Source organism: Jaculus jaculus, chromosome 19, assembly GCF_020740685.1.
Source record: "Jaculus jaculus isolate mJacJac1 chromosome 19, mJacJac1.mat.Y.cur, whole genome shotgun sequence".
In the NCBI taxonomy this organism is placed as follows: domain Eukaryota; kingdom Metazoa; phylum Chordata; class Mammalia; order Rodentia; family Dipodidae; genus Jaculus; species Jaculus jaculus.
Window position 1 is genome coordinate 7,214,889 of NC_059120.1, and position 21,541 is coordinate 7,236,429.

General features: G+C 45.1%; 1 protein-coding gene across 1 annotated transcript in view; it reads left to right on the forward strand.

Annotated features, from left to right (window-relative positions):
• The window catches only part of Ak5 (adenylate kinase 5), a 244,727-nt gene that overhangs the window by 52,727 nt on the left and 170,459 nt on the right, over positions 1 to 21,541 (forward strand). Inside the window, exon 6 of the mRNA XM_004653632.2 lies at positions 14,060 to 14,251. Coding sequence (XP_004653689.2) covers positions 14,060 to 14,251 — 192 coding nt within the window. The remainder of the gene's footprint in view (positions 1 to 14,059; positions 14,252 to 21,541) is intronic.

Sequence of the window (21,541 nt, forward strand, 5' to 3'; positions counted from 1 at the left end):
CTTTGTTTGGCCTACGGGAGGAAGAGACATACTGTTTTAAACAACGCTGGCTCTTGGCTGTTCTAAAGGCTCTGCTTGTCTGCCTCCTGCACCACCACAGCTGTCACTCTGAAGCTCCCGTGTGTCCGAGACCCACCCCAGCTGCTCAGCAGGGAAGCTGGTGCTTGTCCATCAGGTCTCAGTGTGCCTTTTCAGAACTTCTACCTCATAATGGGGTCTTCGTAAATATTGGATGAACAAGTAACTAAGTGCATGAAATAGATGCCTAAATAACCAAACTAATGATAGGAAAGAAACTGACATTGTAGGTTTGCTTTTATTTTCTTGTTGTTAATGTGATCTATATTAAATAGAACTCGAGCCTTTTCCTCTTCATTAAATTCCTTTGTGTTGGCATCCTAATGTGCCCGAGCTGCTTTTGTACACATGAAGCTTTGCACCATTAACGACAAGCCATGGAAATGTATTTTTCATAAGCCAACTTTAATGATATATTGTGGAAACCACTTAGTGACACATTCTATTTGTCAAATATGACGAATTTGGCTTGTGCCAAAATTGTGAATGGACACAGCAACCAAAGATGACTGTTTCCCTAAAGTAAAAGAAATAACGTAGATTGATAGCAGTAAGAGGTTCTCGCAGGGTCACGAAAGTGGATAGAAGGTGGTGTTTCTACAGGAAAACAATGCCCCAACTGGAAAGTCTTATGTGCTGACTCATTTCCCGCAGAGTAATGAACCAAGCAATGCCTTTCATTTTATATTTAACCACGCTGCTCTACTTGGAATATTTTTGTTATTATTTTACTTATAAAACCCCTGCAGTTTCACTGAGCTCCTGACTCGACCTCTCATCTCTCTCTACAGCTCTAACTAGTAACCTAAAGCAGAGGTTTAAACCCAGGCTCCTGGGTCCATCTCCAAGACTGGAAAATGGTAACATTCATGAACTTGCATTTCTGAAGAATGCCCCAGGAGCCAGCTAGGGCAAGGACCACCTGTTCAGTAGGAAGGCGGCTGGGCAGACTTCTGTGTGACATCAGGGCTTACCTTGGTGAAACCGATTTTATTTCATTCACACAATTATAACCATCATGGAAGGGGGAAATGGGGCTTGTCCTAAAAAAGATTTAGGGAGAATGTGTTAACCAATGTGGGTATGTTATGAGCGATTTACTTCCTAATTCTCCAGGTAGTTTACTTATCATATCGTATGATAATGATCTTCTGTTAATTACCTAGGTTTAGATTCACAAATGAAAATTTTATGTGTGTGTGTGTGTGTGTGTGTGTGTGTGTGTGTGCGTGTGTGTGTGTGTGTGTGTGTCTGGAGAGATGGCTCAGATGTTACAGGCGCTTGCTTTCAAAGCCTGTCAGGCTGTGTTCAGTCCCCCAGGGCCAATTAAAGTTGGATGTAAAGTGGCACATGCGTCTGTGGCGCTGGATGGTGGGCGGTGGGCCAGGAGAGCCCAAAGCTCTAGAGCCAGCCCATCTGACATTTGCAGGCTGGTAGTTTATTTGCAGTACCAAGCAACTGTCTAAAGAAGGTGGAGCACAGCCACCTTGAACTTGTCCTGTGACCTCCACGCAGATGCCATGGCCACATACACGTGCACATGCACAGACATAGATAGAGGATAGAAAAAAGTCAATTTATTTATGCATATATCTATTGCATACAGCATGATGCTTTGAAATGTAAATCCATTATGGAATGGCTCCGTTGAGATCATTAATATCTAGGTTCCCTCACATTTGTGAATTTTGTAAGGAGGACACTTAAAATTACTCAGCCATTTTTAAACATGGAATACACTGTTATTAACTGTGTTGTATAACAGAGCTCTTGAATTTACTCCTCCAACTAAATACTAAATTTTTATGCCCTTTGAGCACCACCCCCAAAACCTGCCTCTCATAATTCTCTTCATATCTGTTAGTAGACAAGAAAGTTCTTATGATCTATTCTTAGCCAGGCTTGTAGTGCATGCTTTAGTCCCAGCACTCAAAAGACTGACATAGGAAGATTGCTGTGAGTTTGAGGCCAGCCTGGGCTACAGAGTGAGTTCCGGGTTGGCCTAGGCTAGAGTGAGACTCTGCTTCAAAAAAAAAAAAAAAAAACTTTTATTCTTATTCTTCCTCATATTTTCAACAGTTAAGTTTTTAGTGGAGACAACTGGAAATGGAACAGATTGTCAAGGAAAATTTCGGAGACAACCAAATCTTATCCAAAGCCTATTCTAGTGTGATCTGAGTCAAATGCATGTAGAGACAGAAAGAGAAAAAAAAATATCTTTCATTGCAAAACTTTACTCCCAAACTTTGTATGTGAATCATCTGGATAATTCCTGTTACCTCAGCTCTTCCAAAGCCTGGAGACTAGGATTAGAGCAAGCCAGATGGAGTTCTCCAACCCAAATCTCCATGTTCCCAGTCTCAGAAATATTGAGCCAGATAATGTGTGCAAGAAGAGACAGGTGCTCAAGCCAGAGAGCCTAGGCCATGCTCATGGTGGCCCAACACCGCCTTCTGAGGGCTTGACGCACTGAGCTCAGCAGTCGTATACAAAGCAGTGAGTTCATAAAGCTGGACGGGAAGTTGGGGGGACTTCTCCATTCTCCTGAAACTAGTCCTCTACCTAGTGCTACAGCATCCTGAAGGGTCTTGCTCCCACCAACTTTGGCCACTTTTCCTCCACGACAGTGAAGTCAGAGGGGTGGCGAGGAATGGGAGAGAAGTCTTGCTTTTCTGAGAGAACCTTCTGCTTTCTTATAGCACTATGAGTCTTAGTTGCTCAGGCCATAGAGCCCGCGATTAAGTCAGGTTTCTCAGGGAAGAGAGTAGACAAGAAAACACATCCTATACTTCAGATTTGCCAGAGTCCTGCTTCATCTGGTCCAGTGTCTAGATCCTTCAATCTGTAAATATCAAATTCAATTAGAACACATCAATCAAGGTATTAAATGCTCCCACTGCCCTGGAAAGAATTCTAAGCATTCATCTCCTCTCAACGAGGATATGTAAAATTCTCATCCTGTGAGGTAAGGTGAGGTGTGAGCCTCAAAAACAATCTGGGTGTACTGCTCCTTGCATCCAAGGAGCCACCTTGTATGTACATTTAAGTCCTCTGAATAGACTGCTGTCCCCTTCTCTTTTTTTCTCCAGCACATCCTTCCTCCTGTCTTTCAGGTCTCAGCTGGGCTGTCGCCTCCTCACAGGAGCCTCCCCAGACCTGCCTGGCTATCTCTGTGACTTGGTCTCATACCCCCGTTGGCCTCGCGGCACTGACCGAGGTGTAAGCACGTGTGTGACTCTTTCATCGAGGTTGGTCGCTGGCCAGAACATGCCTGGCACGTGCTCACTGCTCACACATGGTGCCCAGTGCCCAGGCGCAATCTCCACCTGGAGGTTACACGTGTGCTCATCAACAAATGGTCACACACCTGCTCCCAGTCACTGCGGTCGCTGCGTCCTTGTTGACACTGGCTCTTGTTGATCTGTATAATTTTTATCATTCTTATGGATGTGTGGGTTCTACTTACATTCCCTGAATAATTAAGATTTCTTTCCACCGTTTTTGAAATGAGTTCTTGATTGTTTATGCGTGTTGCAAATATCTCACAATGTGGAGCTGACATTTCCTTTCTCTAACCCTAAAAGAAAAAGAAAGGTTTAATTAAAAAAAAAAAAAAAAACAAACTTTAGATTTGTGAGTCACACTGCCTGGCAGCATTTTCTGTTCCTTGTTTTCAAGATTTCCTTGAAGGTGCCTTGGCTGCTCTTAGCTCTCCACATTTCTAAATAAATTTCAGGGGTAACTTTTTTTTTTTTTTGGTTTTTTGAGGTAGGGTCTCACTTTACCCCAGGCTGAACTACAATTCACTATGTAATCTCAGTGTGGCCTCAAATTCATGATGATCCTCCTACCTCTGCCTCCCAAGTACTGGGATTAAAGGGGTGCACCACCTCACCTGGTTTAGGGGTAACTTTTTTTTGTTTTGTTTTGTTTTGTTTTTGTTTGTTTTTTTTTGAGGTAGGGTCTCACTCTGGTTCAGGCTGACCTGGAATTCATCTCAGGGTGGCCTTGAACTCATGGCGATCCTCCTACCTCTGCCTCCCGAGTGCTGGGATTAAAGGCATGCGCCACCACGCCCGGCTTGGGGTAACTTTTTTTAATTAATTAATTAGTGCTGGGCATGGTGGAACACCCCTTTAATCCCAGCACTTGAGAGGCAGAGGTAGGAGGATGCCGTGAGTTCGAGGCCACCTTGAGACTACCAAGTGAATTCCAAGTCAGCCTGAGCTAGAGTGAGACCCTCCCTCGAAAAACCAAAATAAAAATAATAACTTGTTATTTATTTGAGAGAGAAACAATGGGTGTGCCAGGGCCTTCAGGTGCTATAAATGAATTCCAGATACATGCATCACCTTGTGTATCTGGCTTATGTGGGTCCTGGGGAATTGAATCTGGGTCCTTATGCTTCACAGGCAAATGCATTAACCAGTAAGCCATCTCTCAAGTCCTTTAGGGTAACTTTTTAACTTCTAAACTAAAAAGAGACCCTACTGCAGTCCAGAGATTGCACTGACTATTGATCAGTTTAGAAAGATGGTCATGATTTATGATGCCGCGTGTCCCACTCATGACATGATTTATGGTGCCGCGTGTTCCATTCATGACATGATTTATGATACTGTGTGCCGGGCTCCCTCCTGGGCAGGTAGTGCTGAGGGAAGGACCAGGCCTGCTGGTTCCTCCCTAGGGGTTGAGGAGGAAGATGAGTGTACCAAGACTAAGAAACCTCTCCTGGCCACCAGAGAAAAACCACACTGAGTCAGGAATCTTTTCGAAGCAGGAACACACAGGAACTCGCTTTATTGCTATGAGCAGTTGCCTATATCATGTTGGGGATGAAGGCGGGGATCTTAGGATGGGGGGGAGAGATAAGGGCCAATTGCCACATGGAAGTGGCAGGCCAGAAGCCATTAGGCGTCTTGCTGAGTCTTAGCTGGCCAGAGACAGGTCGCCAAACTTTAGCTAGGCTCAGGAAGTTCCACTAGGCTTTACTCTTGGGCCTTTCAGAGCCCAACATCTCCCCCTTTTGTTTTTGTAAGAGTATTAGTCACCATGGCCCCTGTCTTAGGTTGTTCCCCTCTGGGGATCTTACCTGTCATTGGGTACCATGTGTTTAGCTCGCTGAGAACCCACTTCTTGGCCTGTCTTAGGTTGTCTCCCTCTGGGGATCTTACCCGTCATTGGTCACATGGAGGGCAGAGGAGGTGGCAGTGGGTCATCTGAGGAACTTAATTCCTGAGTTGCCAGCCTGTGATAATGTATCTCAACCTGATGAAGTGTTACTGCCTCTAGCCACTGGTGAATAAATTGTGTAATTTTGTTAATTACACAAGGCCCGACAGTGAGGATAAGGAGAAGGGGAGGGGTCCAGGTAGTGAGAGAAGGTAGGGTAAGAAGTCATGTAAGCCCATCCACAGAAGGTTGTCCTGGAGGTCCCGCTGCCTCCTCTCCAAGTCTTCCTTGAGCCTCTTAATCTTGTCCTGGACAAGTCCCAATTTATTGGCATAAAAGCGGCATTTTTCCTGTAAAAACAAACATACGCCTCCCTTTTTGGCCATTAGTAGGTCTAGTCCTCTCCTGTTTTGTAGGACTACCTCAGCCAGGGAATCTAGCTTCCAGCAATGATATCTTCATCTGGGATTAAGGGGACTGAGCAATTTTTTAAGGTCGTATGGCCAATTGTACTGCAAGCAGCCAGAGAGCCCCAGATCAGAGGCAAAGCCAACAATCTTCCACAAGGGAGGGAATTGTTTGGTTTAGCTGGGTGAAGGACCATTTTAGGAACAGTCATCAGGGACAGGACGCTCCCTAGAGAGGTGATTGTCAGTGTCCCCTTGTTGGGACAAATATTTTAGGTCTCTCACTGGTACCCAAATGGGTCTTTTTTCATCTTGAGGGAAGACACATCCAAACCCTCTCCCTGCTGTGAGGAGCGGATCAGGCCCTCTCCAGGCCCCAGTCAATGGGTCCCTCCATCTTACCCAGATAGAACTGTAAGTAACAAATGAGGACCAATGTTTTTGAAAAGGGGGTAATTGTTTATCTTCTTTAGAAGAGTTTAGAACATTTAGGGTAAATAATGCCTTTTTTAGTTGGTCTTTAATCTCCTCTTACGCATTTAAGACAGTAAATGTGTCCACCATCCACTGCTGGTGTTTAGCTGCATCCTCCAAAGCTAATTAAAATAGGAGTGGCTAAGGCAAGGCCAAGGCTCTGTCTGCAGCGGTTCCCCCTTACACCTCCTCTTTGCCTCACCTCAGACCCCCCCTCCTACTTCCTGGGTCACTTCTCAGCTGGCTACCTGCAGCTCCTGTCTCCAGCTTTTTGTTATGAACAGCAAATAGTTGCATTGTTATTTTAATCAATCTTTGACTTTAGTTTTTAATTGAAATAGTCTGCTCACATTTAATTCAATACCTTTGGATTTGATGCCATTATTTGACAGTGTACTTACCATTTACCTCCCCCCTCCTCTGTTTTACATTTCTTTCCCCCTCCTTTTCTTTCTGATCTAAAAATACTTTTATTTATTTGAGAAAGACAGAGAAAGGGAGGGAGAGAAAGAGCATGGGTGTGCAAACAAATTGCTGACGCAGCCTGGTGTGGTGGCAGAGGTAGGAGGACTGATCTCTGTGCGTTCAAGGCCACTCTGGGACTACAGAGTGAGTTCCAGGTTAGGCTGGGCTAGAGTGAGAACCTACCTTGGGGCGGGGGAACTCCAGACATACGCACCGCTTTGTACATCTGGCTTTCCATGGGCACTTAGGAATTGAACCTGGGCGGGCAGGTTTTTAAGCAAGTGCCTTTAACCACTGGACCATCTTCACAGCCCCTTTCTTTCTTTTAAAAGAAACCATAATTTTATCCATCTACTCGACCGTTCACCGTATTATTTTGTGATGTACGTTGTATGCGGATGGGTGCATGTATGTGTGGGTGGGCGCATGTGCACGTGTGTGTGAGGCCAGAGGACAAGCTCAAGCGCAGGCCCAGTGATGCTGTCCACCTCCCTTGAGACGGACTCTCTCACCGGCTGGCCACTTAGTGTCTTGGGCCCTGCTGCTTCCGCCCCGCCAGTGCTCTGACTGTCAGGGTGCACCACCATACCTAGCTCTCGATGTGGGTTCTGGACATCAGACTCACGTCTTCATGCTGCAAGGGTAGCACTTTACCAACTGAGCCATCTCCCATGCCCACTGTATTTTATTTTACAACTGTTTCCTTTTGGTGTAGTACTGGGGCTTGAGCCCAGCACCTCACGCATGCTTGAGGTAAACTACTACTGAACTACATCCCAAGCAGAGATCGACAGTCAGTGGCCCATGTGCCAAACCCTACTGGAATAGTCACCTTAATGTGACAAGGACTGGAGACAAGTCCAGAAAGGGCTTAGTCCTGGCAGGGCAGCTCTCACTGCAGCAGAAAAGTCTTTGGTGAGGCATGGGTGGTCCTTTCTAGAACTCTCCCTCCTTGGTGAGCCCCATGTTCCCATTTTTGTTTCCTGGCTCCTCACAGTCTGTTAAAATCTCTGCCCAGAAATTATCTTTATGTTAAAAGAAAGTGCCGTCTGGTTATGCACGGTTTCCCCATCACAGTGAGCTCACTCGTCTAGCCTCACCTCCATGGTGTAGATTTCCATTCAGTGACCGTTTACGTGTGAGAGAAGTCTCCCGTGCACCACTGCCTTGTGTGCAGAACGGGAAGCCAACAGCCCGTGTTACAAACTGCTGCCCAGGGAGAGTCATGAGGTGTACCTCGTAAATAGTCAGAACCAGATATGAGATACGAGGCAGACATGTTCCAGTCTTAAAGTCGATGTGGCTGGAGAGACATGTGGAGGCTCACAGTTCATTCCAGTTAGATGGCATCCACACAGTTTTCCATCTCTGTTTCTGTGACGCCAGTTTTTACTTCAGCTGTGATCGTCCTTTCTCTTTGAAGTATTTTTCATTTTCACTTTATGTGAGGCACAGAGAGAGAAAAAGAGGTAGTGGTAGAGAGAGAGAGAGAGAATGGGCACACCAGAGCCTTCAGCCACTGTAAATGAACTGCAGACACATGTGCCACCTTGTACATCTGGCTTACATGGGTCCTAGGGAATCAAACCTGTGTCCTTTGGCTTTGAAGGCAAACATCTTACTTGCTAAGCCATCTCTCCAGCCCTTCCTCCTTCTTTAGTATTTTGCCTTATGGTTTCTGACTGGGTGTGATCCGAGTTATGATTCTAGGCCCGCAGAACACACCTTCATAAATAGGGCAGAGAGCCATTCTCACCTAACACCATGGCTGCACCTTAGCTTGCTCAAAGGCACTTGCTGGTTATTTTTAACACAACAGTGGTTCATGGAGGGCTCAAAACATGGATAGAGGAAGATCGAATTGTCAATGAGATGACAGGAGGAAAAAAAAAGAGTAATTTACTTGAGTCAGTGAGAAAAACATCGTCAGCAATTTGGAAATTTACTGTTGTACAAACGGAAGTGGCGCCTCCGATCCTGCTCTTGTGGTTTTTATTCACTTGCTCATTCACTCAATGAGCTCATGCATTTTAGAGTAAGGCCACATGATGTCATTTTGTTTGGTGACCCGCCCAGCATGTCACAGGTGGAATGCACAAATACTTTCTCAGGGTTCCACGCCTTCTGAAAGACCGCGGGGTCTGCTTTTTATTTCTTAAATTCTGAGAAGAAAAAAAAAATTAGCAATTTAAGTATTATTCCATTTAAAATGGAGCATTGCTGGACTGGAGAGATAGCTCAGCTGGTAAAGTGCTTGTCATTTGGGCACGAGGACCTGAGTTCTAGCCTCAGGGCCCACATCAGAATGCCAGGTGCAGTGACACACATCCATAATTCCAGCTCTGGCCGCGCAAAGAGAGGCGAGTCACTAAGGCTCACTGACCAGCCACTCTAAACTAGTTGTTGAGCTCTAGGCCAATGGGAGACCCCGTCTCACCAAGGTGGGCAGTGTTCCTGAGGCTGAGTTCTGGCCTCTGGAAACATGCCCCACCCCCAACACACATGCCCCTATGCACACACACACACACACACACACACACACACACACACACACCCCACTGTTGAAGACCATGAGTTCTGTAATGAGTGGAAGTATGCGGGATCAGGAATCAGGTCTGCTAACTGTCTCCTAGGATTGGCTCACTACCCCCTTCTACACTGGTCTTGGCTGCTCTGTGCTTTACGTTTTAGAGTAGTTTAGTTTCTTTGTTGTTTTGTTTTTACAATTTTCAGTCACATGTTTTCCAATTTATACCAAGGAAAAGCAACAAACTAATCACAGTCTAAAATAAGTAATTTTGTGGTTTCACTTGAAGGCTATTTTTATTACAGCTGCAGTTGTACTTACTGGAAAAAAATCTTATATATGACAATTGCATTTTAAAAAAATATTTTATTTTTTAAAAATATTTTATTTTTATTTATTTATTTGACACAGAAAGAAGGAGAGAGAGAGACAGAAGGGGGGAGAGAGAATGGGTGCACCAGGGCCTCCAGCCACTGCAAATGAACTCCAGATGCATGCGCCCCCCCTTGTGCATCTGGCTTATGTGGGTCCTGGGGAATCAAAGCTGGGTCCTTTGGCTTTGCAGGGAAATGTCCTAACTGCTAATCCATCTCTCTAGCCCACAACAACAATTTTTACAACATATATTGACATATTTATTATCTTGGTAAAAGATCCAAATTTAAAACCTAAAGTATGATTTTTTTTTATTTTGATTTTGATAAAGTAGAAACTTTGTATGGACATGTCATATGTTGGTACCATCATTTCCCTCCTCCTTCCTGTCCCCACTCCAGTGAGGGCCCTCCTTAGTGGGACTGGTATTCACCACAGGGTTGTGGACTATGAGCTGTGAGAGCAGCATTCAGTCATGGGGGGGGGGGAGGCAATGCTTCTGGATACTCCCTCCCTCCCTGTGTCTCTTACATCCTGTCCACCCCCTCTTCTGCAAAATTCTCTGAGCTTTGGTTGTGCTTTAAGTCTACATTAGAACCAACTATATTTTTTGATAAGTCTAAACCTACTAGGCTAGAGAAATAGCTCAGTGGTTAAAGATACAAAGCCTGCTGGCCTGGGTTCAATTCCTCAGGACCCACGTAAAACCAGACCCACAAAGTTGCGCGTGTGTCTAAAGTTCTCTTTCTGCCCTCTCAAATAAATGAAAATATTTTTAAATATTTTATTTATTTATTTGAAAGAGAGAAAGAGGCAGAGAGAGAGAGAGAGTGGGCATTCCAGGGCCCCTAGCCACTGCAAACGAACTCCAGATACATCCACCACTTTGTGCATCTGATTTACATGGGCACTGGGGAATTGAACCTGGGCCCTTAGGCTTCGCAGACAAGTGCCTTAACAGCTGAGCCATCTCTCCAGCCCCAAATATTTTTTTAAATTGGCCTCTTCCTTACATAATTGATTTAAGGTACCATTTTAATATGCCCTTTATACCAGCTAAAGCTAAACATTAGTAAAGATAATGATAACTATGAACTTCATAACAATATTTTATAAAATAAAATTCCAACTTCAAGTAATCTTATCCTATGTCATACAAAATTTACAAGTGATTTTCTAAGTTCTAGGGTTGCTCAAAAGCAATTTACACTTTTTTTTAAATTGGGGAATACTAAACTACTATGTTTGGAGTTTTTGCCCTTATTTAATAAAACAGGTTCAGAGGTATTGCAGTTTGCCCAAGGACAGACACCTGCCAGGTGGCAGATTCTAGCTTAAGACTCAAGACAAACTGATTCTCAAATGCATGCACTGTTACTTCCTGTGTGGCCGTGCTCAGGCAGCGGTGAGAACTGAAAGAAGGAACCTGTGAGTGGTTTTGCAAAGACAAAAATCAATGGGCATCGTGATAGTAGCAGTAGATTGAAGTTGTGACAAAGAATGGTTGGAATGATACCAAAACATTAAAGTTCCGAGCTCGAAGATTTAAGAAAGGAACAACGCTACCTTAAAATGAATCAAGACAGGAATTTGTTTTAGGGAGAAAGGTGCTGAGCTTAATTTGGGGCCTTACTGAGTCACAAGCAACACTCACTTCCAAACAGAACTGATCCGCAGGCATTTGAAAACACGGGACCGAGGGGCTCTTAAAGCCTGCAGTGAAAATGTCCACTTCATCAGCCACAGCAGAGGAAACCCACCCTGCAAGCCACTGGGAGGAAGAAAGCCCCAGGGCTGGGGGATGGCCCTGGCAGGTTTGAGAACAGAATGCACATCCCCTGTCCCCATGCAAAGCAATCATCTGTAATGCCAGTCTTCCTGTGGCAAGATGGGAGACAGAGACAGAATTCTAGAAGCTCAGAGGCCAGCTAGCCTGGCATCCAGAAGAGGTTCTGCTTCAAAACAAGGTGGAAGGCCAGGAACAACTTTCAGGGGTGTCCTCTGACCTCAGCACATTCTCAGTGTGGCACATATGTGCCTGCACGCACACACACGTATGCACGCACATGCATATGCACACACACAGACACACACACACACACACACACACACACACACACACACACACACACAGAATAGGAAAGAAGGAAGAAGTGAAGGAAGGAATGAAAGAAGGCAGAGAGGGAGGAAGAGAGGGAAGAAGGAAGAGAAAGGAAAGGAGGAGAAGGAAGGGAGGAAGGAAACCCAAAGAGGTAAATACTATGATCTAATAAGCCTTGGGAGTTTGAAGAGGAAAAAAATATTAGCATAGGAAAAACACCAAAGTATGGCTTAGTGGTTAAGGCATTTGCCTGCAAAGCCAAAGGACCCAGGTTCGATTCCCCAGAACCCACATAAGCCAGATGCACAAGGGGGGCGCATGCATCTGGAGTTGGTTTGCACTGGTTGGAGGCCCTGGTGCACCCATTCTCTCTCTCTCTCTCTCTCTCTCTCTCAAATTAATAAAAAAATTAAATATATTTTTTAAAAAAACACCAAACTAGAAAGGCAATCAGAATCATGAAAAGCAAGAGACACGAACCACAGCTCAAGTCTCACAGCTTTACGTTGTGTATTCCGTGGTGCCTGATCCTCATACCAAGTCATGAGGGTCAGCCAGCATGTCTGCATTGGCAAGTAAGGACACCGAGGGTTAGCCAGGTTCCACCGTCTGTCCATTCTCAGCTGGCAAGTCCTAGGGCAGGTGGCTCCCAACCTCCCAAGTCCATTTCTGAGTCATGGTCGCCAGAGTGAATAAGACAAACCACTGTGCTGTGGGGAGGAAACATTAAAAGTTATGAATATTGCTTGTGATTCTTTTGAGATTTCATTTTGGTATGTATTTTAGTTTTGTTCTGTGCATCCTACATTAGCTTGGTAAGACATGTGAAGGATATGTTTATTGAGGGAGATGTCCCTAAGTTTTGTGAATATGAAGAAACAATTAAAAATTGGAGATTATTAGAGCTGGGGTGATGGCTCAGTGGTTAAAGACCTTTTCTTACAAAAAGCCTGACAGCCAGGTTTGACTCCCCAGTACCCATGTAAAACCAGACACACAAAGTGGCACGTGCACTTGGAATTCATTTCCAGTGGTGAAAGGCCCAGGCGCACCCGTATGACTTTCCTCTCTCTTTTTCCCATAAATAATAAATAAATAAATATTGGAGATTATCACTTCAAACCACATTGCAAAACTGTCCCTTTTGTCTTGTCTCATAAATTGCATTCACTTCTAGAGGTGATATTACCATTTTAATGAAATATTCAGCTCCTTAATTAAAGAAAGCATATTTCTAGGAAAAGCATGAAGGACTTTGGGTAGTGGTTATAGGGCAAAAATCAGACGCTGTTGACTAAACAGACCCAGGTCCAAATGCCAGCTTTTCCCTTCCTGAGCATGAGAGCGCAGAGACCCGAATTTCACAGAACCACAGTCTGCTCATCTCTAGCACAGACTGACATTTGCCTTGTAGGCTGTTGTAAGGTTTGGTAATATTATGAGGGAATCATTTAGCAGTAGATCTAGTATGCGGTAAATAAATTTAAAATGCCAGTAGATGTATGTTTTTTCTGGAAACAGTGTGTGTGGTGCAAGAGTTAGCTCCCTCTAAAACCAGGGTACACATACTTTTACAAAGCTTATCCTGCATCCTTATTTTAAAAAAATTCTTATTTTTTTCTATTTTTGGCATTTTCACACCTGAACATAATATATATTAATCTCATTATCCTCAATTACTCCCTCTTATCTCTTTCACTAGCACCCTTCCTGCCCCTTTGAATTCCAACTCACTTCCATGCATTTTTTTGGCCCATCGAGTTAAATTAGAGTTGCTTGCACGATCATGGTGGAAGGTTATTTGCTGTGGGATGGGCGACTCAACAGTGGCTCCACCCTTGGCGACCGCCTCTCTCAGCATCCACTGGCTGCCCTTAACTACTGTGGGAGGTGTGCACGGCGCCCTCCCCATCGGTGGTGAAGTGTTGGCAGGCTCAATCTTGGGCAGAAAACCACAGCCGCTTTGAGATCGTGAGTGAAATGGCCATGTCGTATCTCGTCACAGCCCTCCTCCCCAGCCTTCTGCTCGTACGTTATTCCTGTCCCCCTGTTGAGCAAGGTGTCCTAGCCATAGAAGGGTGGCTTCATGTCCCCTTTGAAGCTGAGCCCACAGTAGTCACTTACTCTCCACAAGTTTGCCAGCTACTGGTCACCCACCAACTGTAGGAAAGCCTGTTCTTCATCCAACCTGGAACTTTATGCGAGCGCAAGTCTTCTGAAGTATGGGGGGGCCACTGTCCACTGCCATGTGGGGTGGGGGTTCAGTTACTATTGACAACGATGGGACTGGCTAGCCCTAGCCTCGGGTAGATGGTATCCTAGGAAACATACTGATAACAGTGCAGATGTCCAAGAACAGGGTCACCTAAGCAGAGCCAAGGGAGACGAGGTGTCCCACGACTAACAGTGGGGTCCTTGGGCACGTTACACACCTGTCTCCAAGTTTGCTGCTCTCCACAGATCTGCACTCCTGACTTGGTGGTGTTCCTGGCTTGCTCCAACCAGAGGCTCAAGGAGAGACTGCTTAAGCGTGCAGAGCAGCAGGGGCGGCCCGACGACAATGTAAAAGCCACCCAAAGGAGGCTCGTGAACTTCAAGCAGAACGCCACTCCGCTGGTGAAATACTTCCAGGAGAAAGGCCTCATCGTGATTGTAAGTGGGCTTTGCTTTGTCAGCCGGAAATATGCGCTCTGATTTCTGACCAACCTATATTCTCACATACAAACCCTTTATATTTTAAATGTTGACTCTGGGGGAGGGTGTGTGGTACCAACAACAACGAAAAACATCAATCATTTTTACCTGATATGCCTCCATCTCCCCATAACGATTTTTTTAAACTTTGCATGTTAATTTAATTGATTTTTATAGAAGATGATAAATGTTAATGTTGTCTATAATTCCATGTCCTCCAAGTGCAAGAAGGATTTTTGAGGCAGCTGTTTGGGTAATTTTAAGCAATTCTTGCCTCATAGCCCTGTCTTTGAGAATGTCACAAAATGAATAGACTTACACAGTAGTTGGCAGGTTGTTGTAGGAGATCTAACTTGTAAGTTAGGCTTTGTTCATCCTAACGGGCGACATAAAGAAACAAGACTGTCTTCACAAATGTTTTCTAATGGTTTCACTTGGCATCAGTGAGGTTATTGAAATGGGAGGTGTTCATCTTTCCGTGCGTCTGATAGGCACAATGCAAATATTAACTCTGTGCTAACTGCTCGGTGTGGTTTTGGTGCCAGTGAAGGACGGCTCAGAATCATTACTTGACGCTGTCCGCAGCCCCTGCACCATCAGAGGTTAAGGGCCCGCCGAGGGGCTCACACCTACCATGTCACCACTAAAATCACATGGAAGGCAGAGAGGATCATGGGATATCAAAGAAGCCCTTTACGTAAGAGGACACAAACACCATAGCAACTGTGTGGCCAATGACAATGACAGGCATCTTACCTCCCTTCAGACCAAAAAGCCTTGCCCAAGTGGTCTGGCAAGTGAATTTGTGAATGATTTTCATACATATATATGATGTATTTTGAGTGCATTTCCCCCAGTTACCCTTTTTTATACCCTCTCTCATAGTCCGCTTCCCGTTGCTGAGGAAAGGACTTATTGAAGCTTACAGACCCAGGGGAGGTGGCGCAATGGCCGAAGAGGCTGCCCCCTCACGGGCCGCGCAGGTCCAGCCCCAGCAGCGGGCTGCGGAAGCCCGGGCAGAGCTCAAGCGCTCTGCATACCCTAGACTGGAAACAGATCTGTCCCCAGTCACGCCTCCTCCCGCCAGGAGACTGGAAAATTTAAGTTACAACCTTGACTAAAACTGCTCAATCTATTGGGGTACATCCCTTCAAAGCACCATACCCTCCTTCGTCCAGTGACACCCGTTTTTTGTTCCTATGAGTCTCCAACTCAGTTTTCTGCCCGTTTACGTTGCCTGTTGAGTTGAATTAGCTGGGCAACTTTCTGGTGGCTGCACCGGGGAACCCGACTCTGCCCCCTACCAACCACGAGCTGCCGCGGCGAAGCCATAAAGCGTGACATGCCCGTCCCGGTCACACACACAGAATGTGTTCTTCAGAGGGTTTAGATAACAGCTGCAGCCCCTCCACAGATGAGAGGCTGAACCATTCCGGGGTTGAAACTCTTCCTGAGACCTGGAAGAGACAGTCGTAAGATTTGAATGGTCATCCTTTGCAATCGCAAAATATTCATTATGAAAATATTCATTATGATTTGTGCTGAGTCAGAGTTGTAAATATGATCTGAAGATGGTTCGTTGTCTCTCTCTCTCTCTCTCTCTCTCTCTCTGTGTGTGTGTGTGTGTGTGTGTGTGTGTGTACTGACACTGAGTTATAATAGGAAGGATTTGGGGGAATCAAGGTGAATGTTTATGAGGCCATGTTTTTGTCGAGGTGATTATGTGGTTTTCTTGCCAATGAACAGTGCTAATTTCTGCATTGTCTTTGGAACAAAGAAATCTGCCCTGCAGCCCACACCCAGCGGGCAAGGAGCAGAGGCACAATTGTAATTGGTGTGTTGTAAGACACAAAGGTGACCAGAGTGCCGGATCACTCCCTGCGTGTCACGCTCGTCCTCACCAGCTGAGCAGATTTCCCAAATGAATGCAGAGTGGGGTTTGTTAATTTACTAATATTCTGCATGGAGGTGAAATGCCGTCGCCTGTAATTGAAGGAGCCAATGCCAGTGTGGCGAGAGAACCTCACTGTGAAAGCCAAATGAGTTTCAAGATAAACGTTGCTAATTACTGCAAGAAACCTCGCCTTGCACAGTCACCTTTTGGAAACCGGGGAGCACAGGCTGAGGTCTGGGGAGCGTGTTTAGAAGAACGGGTCTGACAAGGGCAGACACACGACTCTTCAAACACATGTTCTCTTTCAGGGCCGGGATCATAGTTCACTTGTTATCACAATATATTTGGTAGCACATTTGCTTTTTTTTTTTTTTTTAAAGATGAGCTAAATGATTAAAATAACCATTCTTATTAACCATAAGCCTGTTTGATTTTAATATAAAATATGTTCATAGAGCAAACTCAAACATTTCCTTTTCTCTGTAGTCTCCCACCAGCTCTTGGCCACTCTTGATGGATTTGTGTCTTCATTTACTGAATATGCACTGAGAACCATGAGACTCCACTAGGTGTTAGAGGGACAAAGCTAAATAAAGAGTGAAAATAGGGCTGGAGGGATGGCTTAGTGGTTAAGGTGTTTGCCTACAAAATCAAAGGACCCAGGTTTGATTCCCCAGAACCCACATTAGCTAGATGCACAAGGTGGCACATGTGTCTGGAGTTCGTTTGCAGTGACTGGAGGCCCTGGCATGCTATCTCTGTCTCTCTCTCCCTCTTTCTGTCAAATAAATAAATGAATAAATAAATTTTTAAAGAAGAGTGAAAATGTTCACCATCGTTTTCCAAGTATGCAGAGCACTACTTTCCCACCACACTGTAAGCTCGCCAGCGACGAAGGGCTTATAGCCCATGGGGAGAAAGATACAAAACCATGAGCTATCAAGTGTGCAGACCAAGTGCAAGAATGTGCAGGGTGCCTTCCTGCATCCCGTTCGCTGGGTTTAGTATTGAAATGCCCTGTCATGAGTGGGCATTTATCTCCAAGCATGCCTCCTCAGGAGCCCAGGGAACATGAGCCTCTTGAGTCCAGTTGAGTGCTCCTCTCTCACAGAGCCTGGGCACCTGAAATCTCACTTGGCATCACAGCCCCACTGACAACTTAAAACCTGCGTGATGTTGTACAGGTGTGGCCCTGGCACATGAAGGAAGGTGCGGGACACGGATGGTGACGCAGAGGGCATGAGTAAGGGGCACGGCGACAGTACCAGCAACACCACTCACCACCCACGTGACTTCCCGTGCATGATGCATCTGCTCCGTGCCTCTCATGCCTCACCTGCAAAGTGGGTATAATCCTCTGCCTACCCCATTGTGAGTGTGGTGATTAAATGAACGTTGAGGCCATTCACAGTTGCTAATGACCCGGTAAGGTCATTCACTTCATTGATACCATCTCAGAGCTTTTGCATCTCTTTTCCTGTCATCTCTCCACCTATCATATTTATCTTCTGGAGTCTGAAGTTACCACTGATAGGTTTGGGCTACTTGAGGGAACTCTGTCATGTTTCCACCCACCACCAATAGAATTATTATTGAAGGAATCCAAGATTAATAATGTAGGTTTTTGACATTTCGTGCCAATGTCATTTGTTTCTTTAAATATGTCTGTTAACAAGTCATAGTAGGCCCTGTGGTTTGGCGTGTCTCTTTTGTTATGCTGAGGGATAAACTAAGGGTCTTGCACCTGCTAGGCAAATCCCCTAGCCACTGAGCTGTATCTCTCTCCCAGGTTTTTCTAAACATCTGTGTCGTAAATGGAGTCAGGCTGCAGGGGGCTGTGTCTGATGATGTAGTTGACTTGGAATGGGCATTGACACATTCTTTTCTCTTTCTTACTTCATCATTGACTGTGTGTCTGTTGGCAGACCTGACTAAAGAGCAAACCCAGTCTGACTGACAAAGAAAACCTGACAGTCCTAGAAGACACAGCTCTGTCTGAACACTATTTTGGGCCGTGCTTCTCATGGACCTCCTCACCTCACTGTTTTCTTACATGTGTTGTACACTGCTGTGTGTACAAGTGCACGTTTAAATAACAAAAAAAAAAATCACAAAACTAGTCATATGGGGACTTCATGAAAACCTATTACGGACTTTGTGGAATTCTCTTCAATGCGTTTATATGTTGATTTTTACTTACAACAATGTTGGATATAATTTATCACCATGTCTTTATCTTTATGCTTTTAATTAAAGGCTAGGATGTGGTGAGTTTGGACTATATCAGATACTGTTCATGGGATTCTGAGTATTGCTGGAACTAGGGAAATTACATACTTAGTGTTACATAGTGAACTCCAGCTCATGATATTGTGGAGTACTTGGATTTATGAAACTATATAACCTTTGAACAGCAAAACTCCACCTCTGAGACGCACCTCCATCCTAACACTGTGTAAATCTGTTGTGTGTGTTTGAGAATGTGTGTGAGTGTGTGTGAGGGTGTGAGTGTGTGTCTAAGGCTTTTTATTTTTAAAGAATGCTATCATTTTAAGTGCTTAGAAATAATAAACCAGGTGTGGTGGTGCACACCTTTAATCCCAGCACTCAAGGAGGCAGAGGTAGGAGGATCACTGTGAGTTCGAGGCCATCCTGAGACTACATAGTGAATTCCAGGTCGGCCTGGGCTAGAGTAAGACTCTACCTCAAAACACCAAAACAAAAAAAAAAGTAATAATAATAATAAGACAAAATGTGATGCCTGTGTTACTTTCCAAAATGTATTTAAAGCCTTGTGCCAATGGATGGTCCATCGAGCCAAAAAGACATATCACAAACCAGCACTGAGGAGATGCTACTTGATAACAGCGATCATTGGTGAATGTCCACACTCAGCTCTAGACTGTGAAGTAGTAAATGGTTACTTTCCCTCAGGACATTTTATAGAAGGACACTTTTAATAGGAAGTAAGCTGTAGTCGTAAGACGGATGAAAAGATCTGTTAATTCATAATGAAATTTACCAACAAGATTTCTTTGTATTTTAATACTATTTATTATTTGCACAAGAGACAGAGAGAAAGAGAATGAAGGCATTGGAAAACACAGCTATCTACTCTTGGCAAAATTTGGAATGCGTGTGTGTGTGCGTGTGCGTGTGTGCACACGGTGTGTGCACTCCTGTGCAGATGCACGCGTTCCCTGCATACACGTGCGACGGCCCGCGGAGGTGGTCAGGTGTCGCCCTCTATGCTCCACTGCCTCACTTCCTTGAGAAAAAGTCTCTCTCTGGCCCGGGAGCTTGCCGTGTTCCAGCACGTGGGTGCTGGGGTTTAAGCTTGAGTTTTCATGCTTGAGCAGCACGCACTCTTATCTGCTGAGCCATCTCCCCAACCCCCAAAAGGGATATTTTTAACACAGAAGAAAAAATTAGGAAGGATATTTCTCCAAATAAAATATAGAAATGTTTGGCTTCTGAAAGAACTCTGAGCATCTGCCTCACTTTTTCATTTTTGCTGAGGACTGGGAGCATTTCCTCACAATCGCCCGACTTTCATCCCACACCGGACACATCATCCCACACCGGGCACATCATCCCACACCAGACACATCATCCCAGCACACTGCTGAGTGGGAGTGTGGCTCAGTGGTTTGCTGCTGCATGCTCCACAACAAGACCCTCACGGCCCACCCACCAGACTGTGTCCCTGACTCTCATAGAGCCCCACTTGAACTGTCATCTCTTCACGGGCCCACAGCACTGCCTTCCAATTTGCAACCCTCTCTGTTGTACATTTCAAATTTGCCACTAAAATTATGTAATTCCCATCCCACTAGATACTCCTGCCCAGAGGAAAAATAAACAGGAATAGGAAAACTGAATTTATATTGAACTGCTGAATAATTATTTGTTAATTAACTTCAAGTTTCATAGGAGTCGATACTACCATTTAAGACACAATCACATGGATCCCAAAACGCCCAGGGCCCATCCACTCACCCCCCTCCCCACATCCTGGTCTCCACTAGCATCACTGCAAGGGAGTGATTGAATTGAAAAGAGAAAAAAAAAAAAATCTCACCAACATAAATACCAGGAGACTCAACAGCTACCTAAGCAGAAGAAAGGCCAAGAAAACGCGTGATAGCAGCGGACCCAAAATTACTAGGAAGACCATTGTGGGGGAAGGGCGTGAGTGTGTGTGTAGGGCATGTGTGGGATGTGTGTGGTGTATTCACACCTAGAGGCCACAGGAGGGGATGGGTTCCTCTGTTGCTCTTCTGCATTAGTTCCATAAGACATGGTCCACCACCAAACCCGGAGCTTGCTGCTCTTCAGGTAAGCTGGCTGACCAGGGAGCCCAGGAGATCCTCCTGTCTGTGTCCCACTCAGGGTTGGGGTTGCAGGCGGGCAACGCTGCACGTGGCTTTTTACGTGGGTGCTGGAAATTAAACTCAGGTCTTCATGCTTACACAGCGAGAGCGCCCACCTGCTGAGCCATCGCCCCAGCCCCGTGGGAGGAAAGCTTTGCCACTGCTTCTTCTTGAGTCTGCAGTGTGTATGATCGTGAACTCATACTTCCTTTCAGTTTAATCCTGCTTAACCATGCATTGTCTTATAACCAAAGTTCCTCCTAAGCCTATTTGTTGGGTTTAGTAACTAAGAGAGGAGTTTTGAAAGGTTAATGATTTGGGGAAGACTATGGTAGTATTCTCAAAGGTATTTACCTGGTTGAGAACAACATGTTTATGCACCTAAATGTGGGACCCCAGTGATAGTTACTCTTCAGTGACACCATGACTTGATTTGGAGTCCCTTAGGAGACACACCATGGGGCGTGTCTGTGACAGTGTTTTTAGAAACATCTAACTAAATGTGGAAGACCCACCCTGAATGTGGGAGGCACCATCCTAGAGCCTGTGTACACTAAAAATCAAAAAAGGAGGAAGCCAGCTGGCTCCAGCATTTCCTGATTTCTTTTTTTTTTTTTAACATTTTTATTATTGACAACTTCCATAATTATAGACAATAAACCATGATAATTCCCTCCCCCCTCCTTTCCCATTCACAATTCCACTCTCCATCATGTCCCCTCCTCCTCTCAATCAGTCTTTTATTTTAATGTCATCATTTTTCCTCCTATCATGATGGTCATGTGTAGGTAGTGTCAGGCACTGTGGGGTCATGGATAGCCAGGTCATTTTGTGTCTGGAAGATTGCATTGTAAGGAGTCCTATCTTTCCGTTGGCTCTTACATTCTTCCCGCCACCTCTTCTGCAATGGACCCTGAGCCTTCGGAGGTGTGATAGAGATGTTTCGGTGCTGAGCACTCCTCTGTCACTTCTTTGCAGCAC